The sequence below is a fragment of the Argentina anserina genome, chromosome 6, assembly GCF_933775445.1.
Source record: "Argentina anserina chromosome 6, drPotAnse1.1, whole genome shotgun sequence".
NCBI lineage: Eukaryota > Viridiplantae > Streptophyta > Magnoliopsida > Rosales > Rosaceae > Argentina > Argentina anserina.
Genome location: NC_065877.1, coordinates 3094425 through 3115484, shown reverse-complemented (window position 1 = coordinate 3115484; position 21060 = coordinate 3094425). Strand labels below are relative to the sequence as shown.

The window sequence follows — 21060 nt, the reverse complement described above, 5'->3', positions numbered from 1 at the left end:
CATTTCCCTTGAAAAAAAAACCATTAATTCCCTCATGTATAATACGAGTACCTTTTCCTCATACAAGTTGATCATAAAAATCATTTCCTTTCTGCCTTCCTCCCTCCCCGTCAGAGCTAAAGATGGGCTTTACCAATTTTCTTGTTGTTCTCATTACTCTAGCTTCACGTTCAGTTTTGTCTTATGGAGAACAGCCAAACCCTTTCATTCAATCCATGCTTATGCAAACTTGCACCCAAATTGAAAACCAAAGTTCCTGCCTCACAGAAGTGCAAGCTGAGCTCCAAGGTATGATGGGGCCTGATCAAAGTCTTCGAAACACTGCTTCTTCAAGAAATTCAATCCTAAGTGCCGCGCTTAGGCACACATTTAATCAAGCCATATCTGCAATTGACATGATCACAAAGTTCAATGCTTTATCCATCAGTTACAGAGAACAAGTAGCTATTGAGGATTGCAAGGAGCTCCTTGATTTCTCTGTCTCTGAGTTGGCTTGGTCTTTAGGTGAGATGAACAGAATTCGGACAGGTGACAAAAATGTTCACTATGAAGGAGACCTAAAAGCTTGGTTGAGTGCTGCCCTTAGTAACCAAGATACATGCCTTGAAGGTTTTGAGAGAACTGATAGACGCGTCGAAAATTTCATCAGGGGAAGCTTGAAGCAAGTCACACAGCTCATTGGTAATGTCTTGGGCTTATACACTCAATTGCATGCTTTACCCTTTAAACCTCCAAGGGATCACAATCTGAAATACTTTGACAATTGCGAATAAGAGTTCATCGGCTGATCCTAAACTTCCTGGCATGGATGAGTGAGGGTGATCAAGAGCTGGTTAGGTCTAGTCCACATGATCAATCAGGTATGCATGTAGATGCTGTTGTGGCAGAAGATGGGACTGGGAAGTACCGTTCAATCACAGACGCTGTTAATGAAGCTCCAAACTACAGCAGCAGGAGGTACATAATATATGTGAAGAAGGGGCTTTATAGAGAAAACATTGACATGAAGAAGAAAACCAACATCATGTTTGTAGGGGATGGAATTGGACAAACTGTGGTAACTGGTGACCGAAATTTCATGCAAGAATGGACTACATTTAGAACTGCAACAGTTGGTAAGATTATACCTTGCTATAGCTTATTGATTTCCTTTTTCAAAATACTACTAATCAATTACCATAACAAGTTTGTAAAAAAATAATGAGCTTGTTAATATGTGACTATGTTCTCTGTTATTCTTGCAGCTGTATCCGGAAAGGGATTTATAGGCAGAGATATGACTTTTCGCAACACAGCCGGGCCTGAAAACCATCAAGGTGTGGCGCTTCGAGTTGATTCAGACCAATCTGCCTTCTTCCGGTGCAGCATGGAGGGTCACCAAGACACACTCTATGCTCACTCACTTCGCCAATTTTATTGTGAATGTGAAATCTATGGCACCATAGACTACATATTTGGCAATGGTGCCGCGGTGCTCCAAAATTGCAAAATCTACACTCGAGTCCCGCTTCCACTACAAAAGGTCACCATCACCGCCCAAGGCCGGAAAATTCCGCATCAGAACACCGGATTTTCGATCCAAGAGAGCTATGTTTTTGCCACCCAACCAACATATCTTGGGAGGCCATGGAAGCTATACTCTAGGACAGTTTTTCTCAACACTTACATGAGTGGTTTAGTGCAGCCTAGAGGGTGGCTTGAGTGGTACGGTAAGTTCGCTTTGGGTACATTATGGTATGGCGAGTATAGAAACTATGGGCCGGGTGCATCACTATCCGGACGGGTCAAATGGCCAGGTTACCACATCATCCAGGATGCAAACATGGCTAGTTTCTTCACTGTTCGGCGATTTATTGATGGGATGGCCTGGTTGCCGGCCACTGGTGTTAAGTTTACGGTAGGTTTGAGTAATTAAGTTTAAGTCGTCAGGAAAACTACTAGGATCATATTACATATTGTCCACATGAGTTACATTTCTACACTAGAGATCGATCGATGTAGTATCTCTTAAATTCTTGGGTAGGAGCACATTCCTTTCATCTCTTCTAAGGCTTGTTATTTGAAACTTATGTTCCTATTGCCTTACGTGATGATCAAACTATTCTGCTCTCCCTTGATGGAATCGTCCTCGAGGACAACACGCTCGAAAATGATGCTAGTTATAAAGGAGTAGATTGTGTTGTTCAATTAACAGGATAACAGCCTGTGTTACGTAAAATTAAAGTTGGCAGAAGTCCCATGCAATCTGAGACTAATCAGAATCAAATTTAACATCTTGGTGTACGTAGTAGGCAACAGAACATATGGACTCATCTTATTGCAAGCTCCTGGGGAATATTAGCGCTGATTTCGGGGTCGGAGGTTGTATTCCATAACCTTCTCCCAAGAATGTTGATCTCTAGCTTCATTGTGGGTTTTGTACAAAACTAGGCGACTCATGGTGAACTTGAGGCTAGCAATGCTGTCGTCCAGCTCAAGAACCTTCTGTATAGCTCTATTCCTTTCGTCCTCTGTCAAATTCCCGTAAAGGAGACTCAAATGCGGCATATGAGCTGCAAGACGAACAAATCACATTCTGTTCATATTATATGTGGCCATACCTATAAAATAAAATGTAGATTTGCAATACAGAAAGCTTACAACTACAACGATGTAGGTAGCCACCAAAGTGTCCAACCTGATGAAAATTAATCACATTGCCACATTTCTCTTTATTAAAACGTTTTTGGATAATTTAGGATCTAACACTACCTAATTATTTGGTAAAAAAGAGTTTGAACATAAGAAAATAACAATGAAGTGGAATCCATACCGATTGACATGGATGAATGAGAAGAGAGACAGGTTGATAATAGAATTTGCGAGTAACTAATTGATCAACTTCACAAGTGTAGGGTTCAATATTTTGGCAACCATTTACGAACTTTTCGATCACATAGTCATGGCTCAAAAGGACGGATCCGACGACGGTAATGTGAGGTTCGATCGCCGGCCCCCCAAACTCAGCTCGAAGGGGCTCCATTATCTTCTTGATCCTTTGCACGACGTCATCTGGTGGAATTCCCCACACTGTATACGTCTGTTTTCTTTGGGCATTTTGGATTGTGCTATTAACTTCGTCTGCATTTGTCCATACATGTTAATTATTAGAATTTATGATGTATGAAACACAACGAATACATACCCATAAAATTATTGTAGGTTCAGTATTGCATGTATTGCTTCTGTAAATTGCATTTGTGTCGAGCTAGCTTTGCAATTTAATGATATCAAAATGGGATGTGTGTGCCCAGAAGATCCTGACATTTTCACTCAAATTCAAGGCAAACACATGAATTAAATGGGAATGTCAAAGACTTGTTTGCACCAGGCATAAAATAGCCTAGCCACTAATGCAATCATGAAATGAGACGAGTAGGAAAAATTACGAAGAAACTAATTACCCTCGGGAATACGCATTACTAATATCCAACTTCAGATCCAAAAACAATCGGCTGGTGATTCTTTTTCTGGAGTTGAATCAATGGAAGAACTGGGAAATAAGAGAAGTTTCAGCGTTTCCAAGACCAAAAATTCCGGTTTGATTGTGTTTAAATCTCTTTCCTTTTTTTTATGGTCGTGAGTGTTTATAGGTTAATTAGAGCTGAGTTGCATAAATTATATATTAGACTGATGAGTACGGTTATTGCTTTGTTTACCCTATAAAACAAATAATACTCAAATATCTACTTTTAAGCATCCAATTAAGAAAACAAAAAAAATTAAATAAAAGTTGCAACGACACCCTTAATAATAATGTCAACCTTCGCCGAGCTCATGAATCATTAGTTCAATGATATCAATCCTCTATAGATTTTGCATAGTCTTCCTTCAAAAGTGTTTTTTTTATCTCTCATTTTCTCTTATTCCAGCAGCTAATAATTATCATCCATGGGCATTTCATATCCATGCCCATTGGCATTAGTTAAGAAGAACGATTGATTTCTTTTTGTTGCTATCGATCAATGCGAAGTTATTTTATATGACTCTCATACAGAAAGGTTGGACTGTGTTGGAGTATCTTCCTATAAAAGGCGCGTCTCTAAGTCAATGTGAAGCTGCTCTATATCTGAATAGTATTGTATCGATCGAGGGAGGTGACAGTGCTCTTAGGCAAGATTCTTTCCCTAATGAGGAAACTTGAGAATGGCATTATTTTTTATACGAAATTGTTTTTTTGATAATGGTACGAAATTTATTAGGTTATGCACTATCTTTCTTTTTGGTATTCCAACATAGTTATGATACTCGGCAAATAGGCTAAAAATAGTAAAATACTACACAAAGAGAGCTACAGGTACCAAAAATACTGAATATATATTGAAATATTCTCAATGAAAATGAAGACGAGCATTTTAAGGATTCTCAACCCCGCACCCCGAATTAGGGGTGGACAAACTGACCCGAAAACCGAAAAAAACCGGACTCGAATCCAAACCGAATCCGAACAAACCGAAATCCGAATCAAACCGAACCGAAAATAAAAAAACCGAACCGAACCGATTCTATTTGGGTTGGGTTATGGGTTCAGTCCCTTAGAAACCGAACCGACCCGAACAACCCGAAGTCAATGGTCAACGTTACAAAACGACATCATTTTGTCATATTTATAATTTTACATTATTATTATTATTTTTTTAATAAAAAAAATAGTGTGGTCGGCCTCACAGCCGCACATAATTTCTAACCTAATTGACCTAATGTATAAGAGGCGCATTATTTAGCCGTCTTGCTTCCTTCATAATGCGATAGTTTTATTTTAAACCTAATATAAATGTTATGATACATTAGTTGACACTTAGGAAATCGCCAACTCTAATTCGAAATATGATCGATCGACACCAGCAGATGTGATTGGTATATATATTTAGGGACCCCGTCAAAATTTCGTCCGTTTTGGACATGGTTTGACCGTTCGTACCTACGGTTAACTAAAAAAGAGGCGTTTTCACATATTGAAACCCTATTGACCGGGGCTTTGCCAAATATATTTCTTTAGTGCGATCGCGCATGATAGATAACAAAAATTAGGTGATTTCAGATATGCAAACGGCTTTCGGCGTTCGCATATTTGTAATAGGTCCTCCCTTATGGCATAATAGTGGTGTTTTCGATTTACCAAAAATTCTGACGGTTAAATGAGGTCCGAATTGGATGAAATTTTTATAGGGTCACTAAATATATATACCGATTACATCGGCTGGTGTCGATCGATCCTTAGAAGTTTCCTTCATATAGTCGCTTCATAATGCGATAGTTTTATTTTAAACCTAATATAAAGGTTATGATACATTAGTTGACACTTAGGTGATCGTCAACTCTAATTCAAAATATGGTCGATAGACACCAGCAGATGTGATTGGTATATATATTTAGGGACCCCGTAAAAATTTCGTCCATTTTGGACATGGTTTGACCGTTCATACCTACGGTTAACTAAAAAAGAGGCGTTTTCACATATTGAAACCCCATTGACCGGGGCTTTGCCAAATATATTTCTTTAGTGCGACCGCGCATGATAAGTAACAAAAATTAGGTGATTTCATATATGCAAACGACTTTTAGTGTTCGCATATTGGTAATGGGTCTTCCCTTATGACATAATAGTGTTGTTTTCGGGTAAAAACCCATCGGGCTTGCGGGCCTCGACGAGCTTTTCAGATCCACGGGCTAAATGATGAGGCATAAGTCAATTAGGTATGAAATAATCGTTAGACTATTAGTTTTTCATCTTTATGTTAAATTTTGTACTTTTAAAATTAATATATAATATTACGTATTTTACATACGGGTAAAACCGGAAAAAAAACCGAACCGAACCGAACCGTACAGGTTGGGTTGGGTTGTGGGTCACAGTCTCTAAAATAGAAAAACCGAACCGAACCGAACCGAATTTAAAATTTGGGTTGGGTTATGGGTTTTGTCCAAAACCGAACCGAATGGACCCGTGTCCACCACTACCCCGAATTGAGGGATGAAGAAACCAGAAGAAGGGAAGTATACGAAATTGTAAAGGAAGAGAGACGGAAAATAAAGCGTTATTAGAGAAAATGCACCGGGAGTATATTGGACAGGCAAGACCAAGAAAAAAGGCAGAGAAATCAAAAACTGGGTTGCATCTCACTTTTGTTGCCCGATCAATAAGCTCCCTGACCAAGCCACCCTGGCAAGTTTTGCCCGTCGACCAAGTCCGGCAAAATGCATGTCAATCATCTTTTGTTTTCGCAGCTAGTGATTTGAAGTCTTTGACAATCATCTTATGCCCCTTTTTGCAGTGGTCATCAGTCCCAGTTAGGCCTCATCATTTAGCCCGTGGAAGCCCGCAAGCCCGATGGACTTTTACCCGATCCGGTCCGCGAGAAATCCCGCTTCCGTGGGTAGAGGGCCGGACTTAATTTAGAGGTGTGAAATCCGGTCCGGCCCGTCAAAACCCGCAAGGATTGACCCGGCCCATAAAAGACCCTCAAAAAAGAAAATATTATACATGCATATACTATATTATACATATATCAATTATGTCTTTTTTGGTAATAATTATACATAAAATATTATATATGTTAATAATACTAGATTTAAAATTTTTTATTTCTTTATATTATAACTTTATACTAGATTTAAAATAAAATTGTAGCATTATGAAACAACTATATGAAGTATATGAAGTAAATTTCTCGGGATTAATCGTGTAATAACCCGAATTTTTCGGAACTATTATCGAGTTGATTTCAATTTATAAAGTTTGTGAAATTTATTTAAACGACTTTTGGCTGCTTGCGACGTTGCGAAACGAAAACGGAAACGTTCTCGGAACGTTTTTGTAGAAAAACGTTACGTTTCCGTGACATGAATATCGACTTTTATTCCGTCGCTCGTTTACGAAAACTTTCTTCACGAAAGTTGTAGAGCTCGTCGATACGAGTTCGTGGACACGTCACGCGTTCGAATCAGACGTCGGACGTGAAAGTTATTAACGTCGGAAGTTAGTTTTTGATTTTGGAAATGAGTATAAATAGAAAATTTTAGGGATTAGAGTTTCCATTTCTGGAAACCCTTCATCCGCCTCCCCCTTTCTCTCTCTCTCTCTCTCTCTCTCTCTCTCTCTCTCTCTCTCTCTCTCCCTCTCCCCTCGCGATTCTCTCTCTCTCCCCAATCATTTCCTCCCTCAGCCCACCACCGATCTCCCCACTCAGGGCGACGTGGCCCTCACCGCCGATGCCGAAACACTCGCCGACTCGACTTCTCCCTTTCTTGAGCAGGGCGCAACGTCCCTCGCCACCGAGAAGTCACGCCTACCTCTTGCGGCCCCTGCAACTTGTCACCGCTCAACCCTCCGTCTCCGGCGACATAAGAGCTCGGAGGAGAGCACCCCGACGCCAGTCCTCACCCGTGGAACCATCTGCAATCGAATTGGGGGTCAACCCATCGCGATTCAGTCACACCCCAAAATCGAACGCCGGCGACTTCTTGAGCTCCTCCGTGATGATCCGACGGTCTCAAGCTTCGACTGAGGTGAGGGTTAGTTTCATATGATTGTTGTGATGAATTTTTGTGAATTTTTGGTTGGTTTGAGGAAGATTGGAGGGGGATCGGAGGATTGATGAACACCGCCGCCTTAGGCGGCGTGTGTGGGTGCATGGAGGGGGTAGGAGGCGGCGTGAGGCCGTGGGAAGGTAGAGGAGGAGGAGAGGAGGAGATTTAGGGCGGCGGTGGCGTAATACGCGCCGTGGTTGGTGCCGGTGCATGGGCCCCACGCGATGCCACAGTGAGTGACGCATGAGCGCCACACGCGGTCGCCGGTGAGTGGCGCGTGAACAGTGATTTCGAACCAGAAATTTTGTAAATTTATTTTTACGTCGGTGAATGTAAAAAGTGATTTACATACTGTAAATGTAAATTTATTTTACGTTCGGTAAATGTAAATGTGAATTACATTCAGTAAATGTAAAAAGTAAATTCGGAAGGGTAATTCAGTAATTATTATTTTCTGAGACAATATTTACATTTGAATAGTATTTATATGTACAGAAATACGTAAACAGTATGTAGTCATACATGAATACGTAATGGATGTGTATTTGTACAGTAATACATGAACAGTAAATTCGTAAAACCAGAAATTACTGAACAGTAACAAATTATCATTGTTTCGACATTTAAGGTTTACGTAACGATGCTAAATTCTTTTCTTATCCTTTCAAGGTGATCGATAATTCAAGAAAAGGAACTACTGACGGAATTTTGGAATTACGCTCGAGTATATGAGGTAAGTAAAATCTCATTTTTTACGAATCTACCCTTGCGGAGATTGAAGATTTTTGCAGAATTTTAAAGAATGAAATATGACATGTATATGATATAGTAGAATATATATATATATATTTGTATAAATGGTAAATAGGTACATATATATATATATATAGTTTGCTATATTATATACTGTCATGATTTCGTTGTGAATATGTCATTTTGATGACGAGATTTATATATTGAGCATGTTGATGCGATTTGTACAATATAATGAGATGATTATTGTACATGGTTTTAACAGTGAAATTTGTTAAAACGTTTTGTCTTCGGACGTGATTTTGTCTACGGACGTGAATTGTCTTCAGACGTGATTTGTCTTCGGACGTGATTTTTTCTACGGACGTGATTTGTCTTCGGACGTGATTTTTGTCTACGGACGTGTGATGTCTTCGGATGTGTTTTGTCTTCAGACGAGTTTTATCTTCGGACGAGTTTTGTCTTCAGACGTGATTGATGTCTTCGGACAAGTTTTGTCTTCGGACGAGTTTTGTCTTCGGACGAGTTTGTCTTCGGATATGTTTATGTCTTCGGACCAGTCTTAGGACGTGTTTGGCATGTCGGAACCTAGCCTTTGGCCGGGCGAAAGTTACGATACAGTTAGAGCTCTAGTCTGTCTGCCGGAGTACTGCATGTGAGGTAACAGATGGGTTATCGGCTCATGAGTACTCATATTTTTAGATGTTGGGTAGCAGGAGGTTGCCTAATGTCGGCGGTGTACTACGTGAGGGGTAACAGAGGTGTACCAGCGTTCATTAGTACCCGTATTATAAATGCATTTGGGTAAACAGAGGGGTTGTCCAATTTCTCATGAGCACTTTCATTTTCATATTTTGGACAACCAGATGAGCAATCCATTGACTCATGAGTGCATTTATATTTGATGTTTTTGTGGATTTCCGTATATATTGATATGCGAGTTTTATTGTTGTTTTTACTCATACGAGCTGTAAAGCTTACCGGGTTTGTGTTTACAATCCCGGTGCACCAATTCGATAGTGTAGTGGATAATTCTACATGTGTGGATTAGCGGGAATTGACGGACCGCTCAGAGGACTTGAAGATATTCAGTTCCAGCTTGTGTTAGGATTTTGTGTGACTTTCTTGTGAGGTTTTTGTGAGGATTATACATTTCCATTTGTTATAATGTCGAATTATAATTTGGTTTGTAATAATCGGTTTGACTGAGTTATATTTTGAACTCAGAGATAATCCGCTGTGGCATTTAAAATGATTTCGATTCATTGAGATTGTTTTAATGTTTTTCATGACTTTGAATTTGAGTTTCATGCTCGAAATTTTGGGGTCGTGACAAATCGACACCAGCTGATGTTATCAGTACTAATATTTAGGGACCCTATTAAAACTTTATCTAATTCGGACCTCGTCTAACCGTCAGAATTTCTGGTAAACCGAAAATACTACTGATATGCAAACGTCGAAAGCAGGTTGATGAATCCATCCAATTCGATAGATTCAGTACCAGATACAAAGATGACGTCCTGAATATATAGCATAGAGAAAATAAAACATATCGATCTACTTAATTTAGAGGATTCAATGATGGAAGAACATAGCGGGTCGATCCAATTTAATAGGCAACGACCATTATATTAACTACGTTTCACAAATACCATTAGATTAGATTGAATCATCTACTGAAGCATTGGCCATGTCTTTTGGGGTGCATGAGATAATTTAAAGGTAGAGGCAAAAGTGCAAAACGATAGACAAAATTCTGCCTATTGTTCTTGCTTTTGCCCATTGAGGTGCATTTGCTCTTAGATCTAAGCTTGGCGCATTGTCGGGGAGCTCAGTAGACTTTGATAAATTGTGCAAGCAGATTAAGCTCGAAGATTAGAGAAAAATATCTTCTAACTAATTTTTGTTTCTATTGATTTGGACAGAATGACACGTACAATTGTGAAGGAGCTATTTAAGGCTATGATAGACCACATGTGGCAGTCGTACATGATCTGAAGCTAATTACATTGTCTTAAGCTGAATGACCCTAGCCTGATTACACGAAAGATCTAAGCTGAGAAAGATCGACGTCGGTTTAATACATGCATTCGAATGGTAATAATATTTCGGGACCCGGTACAAACCTGAAACTCTGATCGACGTCTCTTCCTCCCTGTCCCTCAGCGCACGCCGACGAAACCCTTCAGGTATTTAAACTAATAAGCCATGGAGAAAAATATCTTTAATTTCTTAAACTATCAGGTATAAGTTTGCAGATCTTTCGATCCACCATTTAATTTCTGACGGAAATTGCATGCATGGCAGATTTATATTAATCTTTTAACGCCTTTTTTTTTTTAAAAGCATGCGTGGATCTTGATTGATTCAAAGTATATTTCATATTTTTTGTTCCATTTCTTGCAACTTCAGATTTCAGGATTATAGGAGAATTTGGTACGGGAAGTTACTAATTATCACCATATTCTACATTGTTTGTGCGTAAACTGTTACAGATTCGAAATGACAGAGTTTAGCAATATACCAGAAGCCTTGACATTGCAAATCCTATTAAGACTGCCACCTAAATCTCTAATGCGATTCAAGTGCGTTCATAATTCGTGGCATACTTTGATGAAGGATTCCAACTTCATGGCCAATCATTTTTCCACTTCCATGCACAATAATGTTTGTAGTACTATTGGTGTCCTTTATAAACGTGAAAATTTCAAGAGTTCTGACACTGGGGAGAATGAAAGCGAAAGTCTTATCTCATTGATTAATATCTGCAAACCTGATGGTGATGGTGGTGATATTCATTGTCTTGTCGAGCATGTTACGGAGGGCCAGCTTAGTGGGTTCAAGGCTCTAGAGTCTGCATGGATTATAGGGCATTGTCATGGGATTATCTGTCTAAGAAATGATAATAAAGTAATTCTATGGAACCCAGCAATTAGGGAAGTCAAGGTCACTTCGCCATATGTTCCAGATGAGAACTTAAGTGATTTAGGAATAGGCTATGATCCTAAATCCAACACTTACAAAGTTGTTCACATTTCTAATGGTACTCGGGAACAATATGGTAATGGACATACCCTTTTCGATCGACCGAAAGTAGAAGTATTGTAACGACCCCAAAATTTCGAGCTTAAAAACTCAAAATTCTCAAGTCGTTAAACACCAAATAATCTCAACTACATCGAAATCATTTAAGCGTAACAGCGGATCACATCTGAGTTTAAAATATAACTCAGTCAAGCCGATTATTACAAACCCAAATGATAATTCAACATATAACAAATGGAATTTTATAATCCTCACAACAACCTCAAAAATAAAATCACACCAAATCACACACACAACCCACGCTGGAACCTCACCACGACTGGAAGCGATCGACTTCGAGTCTTCGGGTTGTCACTCAATCACCACTACTCAGCACCTGCGGAAGTATCCCCTACACCATTGAAATTGGTGCACCGGGATTGCAACACAAACCCGGTAAGCTTTACAGCTCGTATGAGTAAAATATAAAAATAACTCTCGTCTCATAAAAGACACAACTCCACATCAACATAGTATAATGAAAAATCATGAGAAAACGAGCAACCCATCTGGTTACTCTAATACTTTCACAAAATGGTAACTAATGAGCGCTGGTACTCGTCTGTTACCCCTCACTTAGTATACCGCTGATGTTGGGTAACCACCCGCCACCCAACATCCAAAACAAGCTGAGTACCCATGATCAGATAACCACCCGTTACCTCATGCAGTACTATGGCAGACAGACTAGAGCTCTAACTGTATCGTAACTTTCGCCCGGCCAAAGGCTAGGTTCCGACTTGCCTCACATGTACAATAATCTCACATCATATTGTACCACACATCACGTCCGAAGACAAATCACAATATTTCACATTTTCCGTGATAAAATCATGTACAATAATCACTCATCATATTGTACGTTTTAAAACTTTCACAATATATCCATAATAAAAATCATAACAGTATATTATATAGCAAACTATATATATTCGTATTTATTTACCATTTATACCACATATACATAGTCCACTATATCCTATACATGTCATATTTCATAAACACCTGAAAAATTACGTACGATAATCTCACATCATATCGTACCATTGAAATCACATACACATGCACAATTTTTCTGTCACCGAAATGACTATTTCCAATGAATTAATAACAGTAAGTAATTTAATGAACTATATATATATATGTACTTATTACCATTATACTGTATATATGTAGTTCACTAAATTATATACATGTTGTAATTCATTTAATAAACACACTTGCAAAATGTTGAATCACCACGAGGGTAGATTCGTAAATTCAGTGAGATTTTACTCACCTTATTGACTTGAGCGTAATTCCACAATTCGCGATGCTAATTCCTTTCCTCGATTTAACGATCACCTTAAAAGAATAAGAAAAGAATTTAGAATCGTTTCGTAAACCTTTAAATGCCAAAACAGTAATATACGGTTACTGTTCAGCAATTTTGGTTTATACGAAGTTACTGTTCACTGTTCACTATTCACGGTTACTGTACAATATTCAATTAATACGTATTTCTGTACGTATAAATATTAAATACGTATTTCTGTACGTATAAATATTAATACGTATTTCTGTACGTATAAATATTAATACGTATTTCTGTACGTATAAATATTAATACGTATTTCTGTACGTATAAATATTAATACGTATTTCTGTACGTATAAATATTAAATACGTATTACTGTACGTATAAATATTAAATACGTATTTCTGTACGTATAAATATTAATACGTATTTCTGTACGTATACGTACGATTTAATGTAAATACAAATTCAGTAAATAAACATTTACTAAATTACCCTTTTTACAATTTACTTTTTACATTTACTGAAAGTAAATTATAATTACATTTACCGTAGGTAAAACTTAATTACATTTACCATACGTAAATAAAATTTACATTTACATTTACCGTTACACAGTAAATTACCAAAATACCCTTTCAGTCGAAACTATTTACACCGCCTCACACGGCGGCGCGTGTGGCACACGCGCCACCTCCGGCCGGCTGCGCGTGGGGCCCACGCGCCGAGGCTAACCACGGAGCGTGTGACGCCACCGCCGCCTCCAAATTCTCCCCCTCCTTCCCCTCTTCCTTCCTACGGTCCTAGGCCGTGCCTAGCCCCCTCCACTTGCCCACACGCGCCGCCTAAGGCGGCGGCATCCCCCTCTCAAGCTCTCCTCCTCCGATCTCCTCAATACGAATCCAACAACCACACAAAACACATCTAAGCATCAACACTACCGAATTAAACTAACCCTCACCTCAGTCGGCTTGAAAACCACCGGAGTAGGCTCGGTACGACGGAGCAGAAGACGCAAACGTTGGTGGAGCTCGGGCGTGGCACGAGAGGGCGAGTCGACTTCGGGGTTTCTTGTGAGGGGTGCTGCGACGCCTCCTAGGCCGGCGGTGAGGACCACGTCTCCCTGTGAAGGGAGATCGGTGGTGAACCGAGAGGGTGAGGGAGTGAGCTCGGGAAGAGGAAGAGAGGTGGAGGCGCTGCGTGACGACCGGGCTGCTTGCAGGGGATCTTGCGAGGGTATAGGGAGCGGCGGTGCTAGCCACGAATGGCTGAGGACGGAGGTCGGGGAGGGAGGCGATTCGGAAGGCAGAGAGGGGAGGGAAGGTCGGGTGGGAGAGAGAGAGAAGAAGAGAGGATGCGGCGGAAAAGAAAAGGGTTTCCTGTTATGGAAACCCTAGTTACAAAAATTCCCTTTATATACTAGTTTCCAAATCGGAAACTAACTTCCGACGCGAATAACTTTTACGTACGATGTCCGTTTCGAACGCGTCACATATCCATGAACTCGTATCAACGAGCTCTACAACTTCCGTGAAGAAAGTTTTCGAAATCGAGCAACGGATTAAAAGTCGATATAAACGTTCGGAAACGTAACGTTTTTCGATTAAAACATTCCGATAATGTATCCGTTACTCGTTTCCTATCGTCATAACCAAACACATCAATTCTAATTAAATTCCACAATTTTAAAGAATTCAAATCCACTCAAATGTTGTTTGAAATTTAGGGTTATTACAATCTACCCCCCTTAAAGGAATTTCGTCCCGAAATTCAAGCTCACTCAACAAACAACTGTGGATATCTAGTCATCATGTCTGACTCTAGCTCCCAAGATGCATCACCCTCATCATGGTGACTCCACAACACCTTGACTAGCCCAACTTCCCTCCTCCGTAGCTTCTTTGTGGATCTATCCAGGATACGAACCGGCTCGACAACAAAAGTGGCATTTTCCTTCACTTCAATGGTGCTATGATCGATCACATGTGACTCATCTGGTACATACTTCCTCAGCATGGAAATGTGGAAGACGTTGTGTACGCCCGACATGCTAGTAGGCAAGGCTAGTCGGTAAGCTAGTTCGCCCACCTTCTCAAGTATCTCAAATGGCCCAACGTACCTCGGTGCCAACTTTCCTTTCTTGCCGAATCTCACTACACCTCTCATAGGTGAAACTTTCAAGAACACATGATCACCGACCTCAAATTCCACATGTCTCCTCTTCGAGTCTGCATAGCTCTTCTGTCTACTCTGAGCGGTCCGGATTCTATCCCGAATGATCGAGATCTTCTCAGTGGTTTCCTGAACCACCTCTGGACCCATCAGTGCCTCGTCACCAACTTCGGCCCAACAGATCGGAGATCGACATGGCCTACCATAAAGTGCCTCATACGGTGCCATGCCGATGCTAGAATGGTAGCTGTTGTTGTAGGCAAACTCAATCAATCTCAAATGATCTTCCCAGCTACCCTTGAAATCCAACACACATGCTCTCAACATGTCTTCCATCACCTGATTCACCCTCTCTGTCTGTCCATCCGTCTGAGGGTGAAAAGCTGTACTCATATCCAAGGTAGTGCCCATCGCCTTCTGCAAACCACCCCAGAACTTCGAAGTGAAACGTGCATCTCTATCGGAAACAATAGAAACTGGAGCACCATGAAGTCTCACTACCTCATCCACATATAGTTTCCCAAGCACGTCCACTGAGTACTTCATCGACACTGGGAGAAAATGAGCCGACTTCGTCAATCGGTCGACAATCACCCATATGGCATCGTGACCCTTCTTCGATCTAGGCAACCCGGTCACAAAATCCATAGATATCTGCTCCCACTTCCAAAGAGGAATAGTCAGTGGTTTTAACATGCCAGCTGGTCGTTGATGTTCTGCTTTCACTTGCTGACATGTAAGGCACTTCGATACAAACTCTGCTACATCTTTCTTCATACCGTTCCACCAGAATTGTCTGCATAGGTCCTTGTACATCTTGGTGTTCCCTGGATGGACGGTATAGCGTGAACGATGTGTCGTACGAAGAACCTCCTCCCGAAGATCATCACAATCTGGAACACACAACCTTGCCCCAAACCTCAACCCTCCATCGGGTCCAACTCTCCACTCAGAAGGACACTCATCAAGCGTATCAACTACTAGATCCGCCAACTTAGCTCGTGAGTGTCTGTCCTGCGCCTGACCCTGTATGATCCTCGTGATCAATGTGGGTTGTACTGTGACACTACCAAGAAAGACCCTTGGTTCTCCTCCCGATGGCACCAAATCAAACTCTGATGCAGCTTCTAGCATGAACCATTCCTGGACCATAAGTGAAGCTACCACGCCTCTCGGTTTTCTGCTCAAGGCATCAGCCACCACATTTGCCTTCCCCGGGTGGTACTCTAATGTGAAGTCATAGTCCTTGAGGAGTTCCATCCATCTCCTCTGCCTCATATTCAGCTCCTTCTGTGAGAACAAGTACTTCAAACTCTTATGATCTGAAAAGAGTTGAAATTTCTCACCATACAAGTAATGTCTCCAAATCTTCAGGGCAAATACCACTGCTGCAAGCTCTAGGTCGTGTGTCGGATAATTCTTCTCATGAATCTTCAACTGTCTCGAGCCATATGCAACAACTCCTCCATGCTGCATCAGCACACAACCCAAACCTTGGAGCGAAGCATCACTGTAAATGACATAACCACCACCACTAGAAGGAATCGTCAACACTGGAGCTGTGGTCAGTCTAGCCTTTAGTTTGCTGAATGCTTCCTCACATGCATCCGTCCACACGAACGGAGTATCTTTCTTGGTCAACTTGGTCAATGAAGATGCAATACTAGAAAACCCTTCAATAAACCTCCTGTAGTATCCTGCCAAACCGAGAAAACTACGTATCTCTGTAGGGTTCCTTGGACGACTCCAATTCTTTACTGCCTCCACCTTTGACGGGTCCACTAGTACTCCATCTTTTGAGACAACATGACCAAGGAATTTGACCTCTTCATTCCAGAACTCACACTTCTCTAGCTTGGCATACAGTCTCGCCTCCTTCAAAGTCTGCAACACTGTTCTCAGGTGCACCACATGTTCTTCTCGTGTCTTGGAGTATATCAGAATATCATCCACAAACACCACTACGAACTCATCCAAGTACGGACTAAATACTTGGTTCATCAAACTCATGAAGACAGCTGGTGCATTCGTTAGACCAAATGGCATGACGACAAACTCATAATGTCCATACCGGGTTCTGAAGGCTGTCTTCGATATATCTTCTTCCTTCACTCTGAGTTGATGATAACCGGATCTCAAATCAATCTTAGAGAACACTGTAGCACCTTTGAGCTGATCGAACAAGTCATCAATCCTAGGTAAGGGATACCTATTCTTGATGGTCACCTTGTTCAGTTCTCTGTAGTCCACACATAACCGCAGAGAACCATCTTTCTTCTTCACGAACAAAACAGGTGCTCCCCAAGGTGAAACACTAGGTCTAATGAACCCTTGGTCTAATAGCTCATCGATCTGCACCTTCAGCTCCTTAAGTTCATTCTGCCCCATTCTATATGGCGCCTTTGACACAGGTGCTGTACCGGGTACTACATCAATGCAGAAATCTACCACTCTTCGAGGAGGTAGCCCCGGTATCTCTTGGAACACTTCACCAAACTCAGATACTACCACAATGTCTGTGATAGTCACTTCCTGATCCACTGACTCCACATGTGCCAAAACTCCTGATCTCATGGCGTTGTCGGACTTGAGATAACGATAACGAAACACTGGCTCTCCGGGTCTATGAAAGGACACTACCATGTCGAAACAATCAATCACAGCATGCTGTGGTCTCAACCAATCAATCCCCAAGATCACATCATAAGTGTGGTCCGGAATCACAATCAACGAAGCAGAGAACTCTCTACTCCCAATCAATATAGGACAAGCTTTGCAGATTGTCTCTAACTCAAGTGACACTCCAAGGGGCGAAGTGACACATAAGGCGTCCCCGAGAGGTGTAGGAATCAATCCTAGCATCTCCACTACCGAACTAGCAATGAATGAATGCGATGCTCCCGTATCAAACAACACTCTAGCAAGGTAGTCAAAAAGTGATAATGTACCTTCCACTCCTGTGTCTCGCTGACCCACTGCGAACACTCTAGCTTGGCCTGCTGGTAGCTGTCTCTGTGGCCGTTCCTGTCTACCCGGAAGGGGTCGGGGACAATCTCGAGCTATGTGCCCCACCTGCCCGCACCGGTGGCACCCTACTCTCTTCGGTTTCGGACATGCTGAGGCATAATGTCCCATCTCATTGCAGCCATAACACCTCACTGCTGCTAATGGTCTGACTGGTGCTGCCCTGATAGCTAAGGGTGGTGCCCTTGTCGGGGCCTGATAGTGGGGTCTTGGCCTCTTCCATGACCTATCCTTCGGTCCTGAGTGCTCGCTGCCTGTATAGACTGCCTTGCCTTTCCCCTTCGCATCTCTGTTCCCCACATCACCTGCTCGAGTCTTCTCTGCTTGCTCCAAACTCATAGCACTCTCAAATATCTGCTCCCGTGAAGTCAGGCAAAGGACTGATATCATGGTCTTGTACTCTTGTTTCAGCCCACGTAGATACTTCTGAGCTAAAGCAGTCGCACCCATAGGCCTGACATACCGATACAGTTGCGAGAATCGAGCATCATACTCTCTAATGGTCATGTCTCCCTGCACCAATGCCAGAAACTCCAACTCTAAGTCCTCCTGTACTGAGGCTGGAAAATACTTTTCTTGGAATATGGTGGTGAAATCTCCCCATGTGAATGTAGACACATCCACAGTCTGTCTCATGCTCTTCCACCAATCTAGAGCATCACCCTTGAGAAAGAATGTAGCTATCTTTCTCTTCTCAATCTCTGTGCACTCCATCAACTCAAAATAAGCCTCCATACCCTCGATCCAATGGTCAGCTACCATGTGATCTAGTCCCCCATGAAATGTCGGAGCTGACAGTGCACTAAGATCCTTGATCAGCTTCAACACTCGACCGTCATCTCTAACCGCAGGAGCTGGCTCATCCTGCTCCTCCTGCGGAGCAGCCTCCTCATAGAGGTTCTCCACGTTGCGGACTCGACCTCTGGCCCTACCTCGACCTCGGCCTACCCGCTCTACCTGTGGAGCAGCCTCCTCATAAAGGTTCTCCACGTTGCGGACTCGGCCCGCGGTCCTACCTCGACCACGTCCTCTTGCCCGTCCTCGGCCCTGCCCTCGGCCCTTATCAGCGTTCATCACCTTCAAACAACGAAACACTTAGTCAATACTTGTGAAATCTCGAATTCAACTAAAACAGATTCAATAGGTATTAACACGAAATTTCAGGATATGATGAATCATTGAAGTATCATCACGATACTTCTCGGAGGACCAAACCATTAGGTATGGCTCCTAAAACACTCTCGCGTACCCGACGACATATCAATACCGAGGAGCATGTGATGGGGGCCCGCCTGCAGTCGGATCATCGCTCCCGGATGATATTGATAATCGCCAAATACGCACTTAGGCTCTGATACCAACTGTAACGACCCCAAAATTTCGAGCTTAAAAACTCAAAATTCTCAAGTCGTTAAACACCAAATAATCTCAACTACATCGAAATCATTTAAGCGTAACAGCGGATCACATCTGAGTTTAAAATATAACTCAGTCAAGCCGATTATTACAAACCCAAATGATAATTCAACATATAACAAATGGAATTTTATAATCCTCACAACAACCTCAAAAATAAAATCACACCAAATCACACACACAACCCACGCTGGAACCTCACCACGACTGGAAGCGATCGACTTCGAGTCTTCGGGTTGTCACTCAATCACCACTACTCAGCACCTGCGGAAGTATCCCCTACACCATTGAAATTGGTGCACCGGGATTGCAACACAAACCCGGTAAGCTTTACAGCTCGTATGAGTAAAATATAAAAATAACTCTCGTCTCATAAAAGACACAACTCCACATCAACATAGTATAATGAAAAATCATGAGAAAACGAGCAACCCATCTGGTTACTCTAATACTTTCACAAAATGGTAACTAATGAGCGCTGGTACTCGTCTGTTACCCCTCACTTAGTATACCGCTGATGTTGGGTAACCACCCGCCACCCAACATCCAAAACAAGCTGAGTACCCATGATCAGATAACCACCCGTTACCTCATGCAGTACTATGGCAGACAGACTAGAGCTCTAACTGTATCGTAACTTTCGCCCGGCCAAAGGCTAGGTTCCGACTTGCCTCACATGTACAATAATCTCACATCATATTGTACCACACATCACGTCCGAAGACAAATCACAATATTTCACATTTTCCGTGATAAAATCATGTACAATAATCACTCATCATATTGTACGTTTTAAAACTTTCACAATATATCCATAATAAAAATCATAACAGTATATTATATAGCAAACTATATATATTCGTATTTATTTACCATTTATACCACATATACATAGTCCACTATATCCTATACATGTCATATTTCATAAACACCTGAAAAATTACGTACGATAATCTCACATCATATCGTACCATTGAAATCACATACACATGCACAATTTTTCTGTCACCGAAATGACTATTTCCAATGAATTAATAACAGTAAGTAATTTAATGAACTATATATATATATGTACTTATTACCATTATACTGTATATATGTAGTTCACTAAATTATATACATGTTGTAATTCATTTAATAAACACACTTGCAAAATGTTGAATCACCACGAGGGTAGATTCGTAAATTCAGTGAGATTTTACTCACCTTATTGACTTGAGCGTAATTCCACAATTCGCGATGCTAATTCCTTTCCTCGATTTAACGATCACCTTAAAAGAATAAGAAAAGAATTTAGAATCGTTTCGTAAACCTTTAAATGCCAAAACAGTAATATACGGTTACTGTTCAGCAATTTTGGTTTATACGAAGTTACTGTTCACTGTTCACTATTCACGGTTACTGTACAATATTCAATTAATACGTATTTCTGTACGTATAAATATTAAATACGTATTTCTATACGTATAAATATTAATACGTATTTCTGTACGTATAAATATTAATACGTATTTCTGTACGTATAAATATTAATACGTATTTCTGTACGTATAAATATTAATACGTATTTCTGTACGTATAAATATTAAATACGTATTACTGTACGTATAAATATTAAATACGTATTTCTGTACGTATAAATATTAATACGTATTTCTGTACGTATACGTACGATTTAATGTAAATACAAATTCAGTAAATAAACATTTACTAAATTACCCTTTTTACAATTTACTTTTTAC

The 21060-nt window shown here is 40.9% G+C and overlaps 4 protein-coding genes across 4 annotated transcripts in view; 2 read left to right on the top strand and 2 right to left on the bottom strand.

Moving 5' to 3' along the window:
* Positions 1 to 21060, bottom strand: part of LOC126797663 (uncharacterized) — a 251411-nt gene that overhangs the window by 24054 nt on the left and 206297 nt on the right. The gene's annotated exons all lie outside the window — the stretch shown is intronic.
* Positions 123 to 1977, top strand: LOC126797666 (putative pectinesterase/pectinesterase inhibitor 22). The gene is given in 4 exon segments (XM_050524349.1): positions 123 to 749; positions 751 to 792; positions 794 to 1115; positions 1245 to 1977. Coding segments are annotated over 4 exon segments (1662 nt in total). The 3' UTR covers positions 1916 to 1977.
* On the bottom strand, positions 2338 to 3459 carry LOC126800929 (cyclic phosphodiesterase-like). Its single transcript, XM_050528361.1, has 4 exons — positions 3444 to 3459; positions 2813 to 3120; positions 2641 to 2677; positions 2338 to 2552 (listed from the first exon to the last, which is right to left on the bottom strand). The coding sequence occupies exons 1-4, from the start codon at positions 3457 to 3459 to the stop codon at positions 2338 to 2340; spliced, it is 576 nt and encodes a 191-aa protein (XP_050384318.1).
* On the top strand, positions 10828 to 11433 carry LOC126800928 (F-box/kelch-repeat protein At3g23880-like). Its single transcript, XM_050528360.1, has one exon. It carries the CDS (start codon positions 10828 to 10830, stop codon positions 11431 to 11433), a length of 606 nt encoding a protein of 201 aa, XP_050384317.1.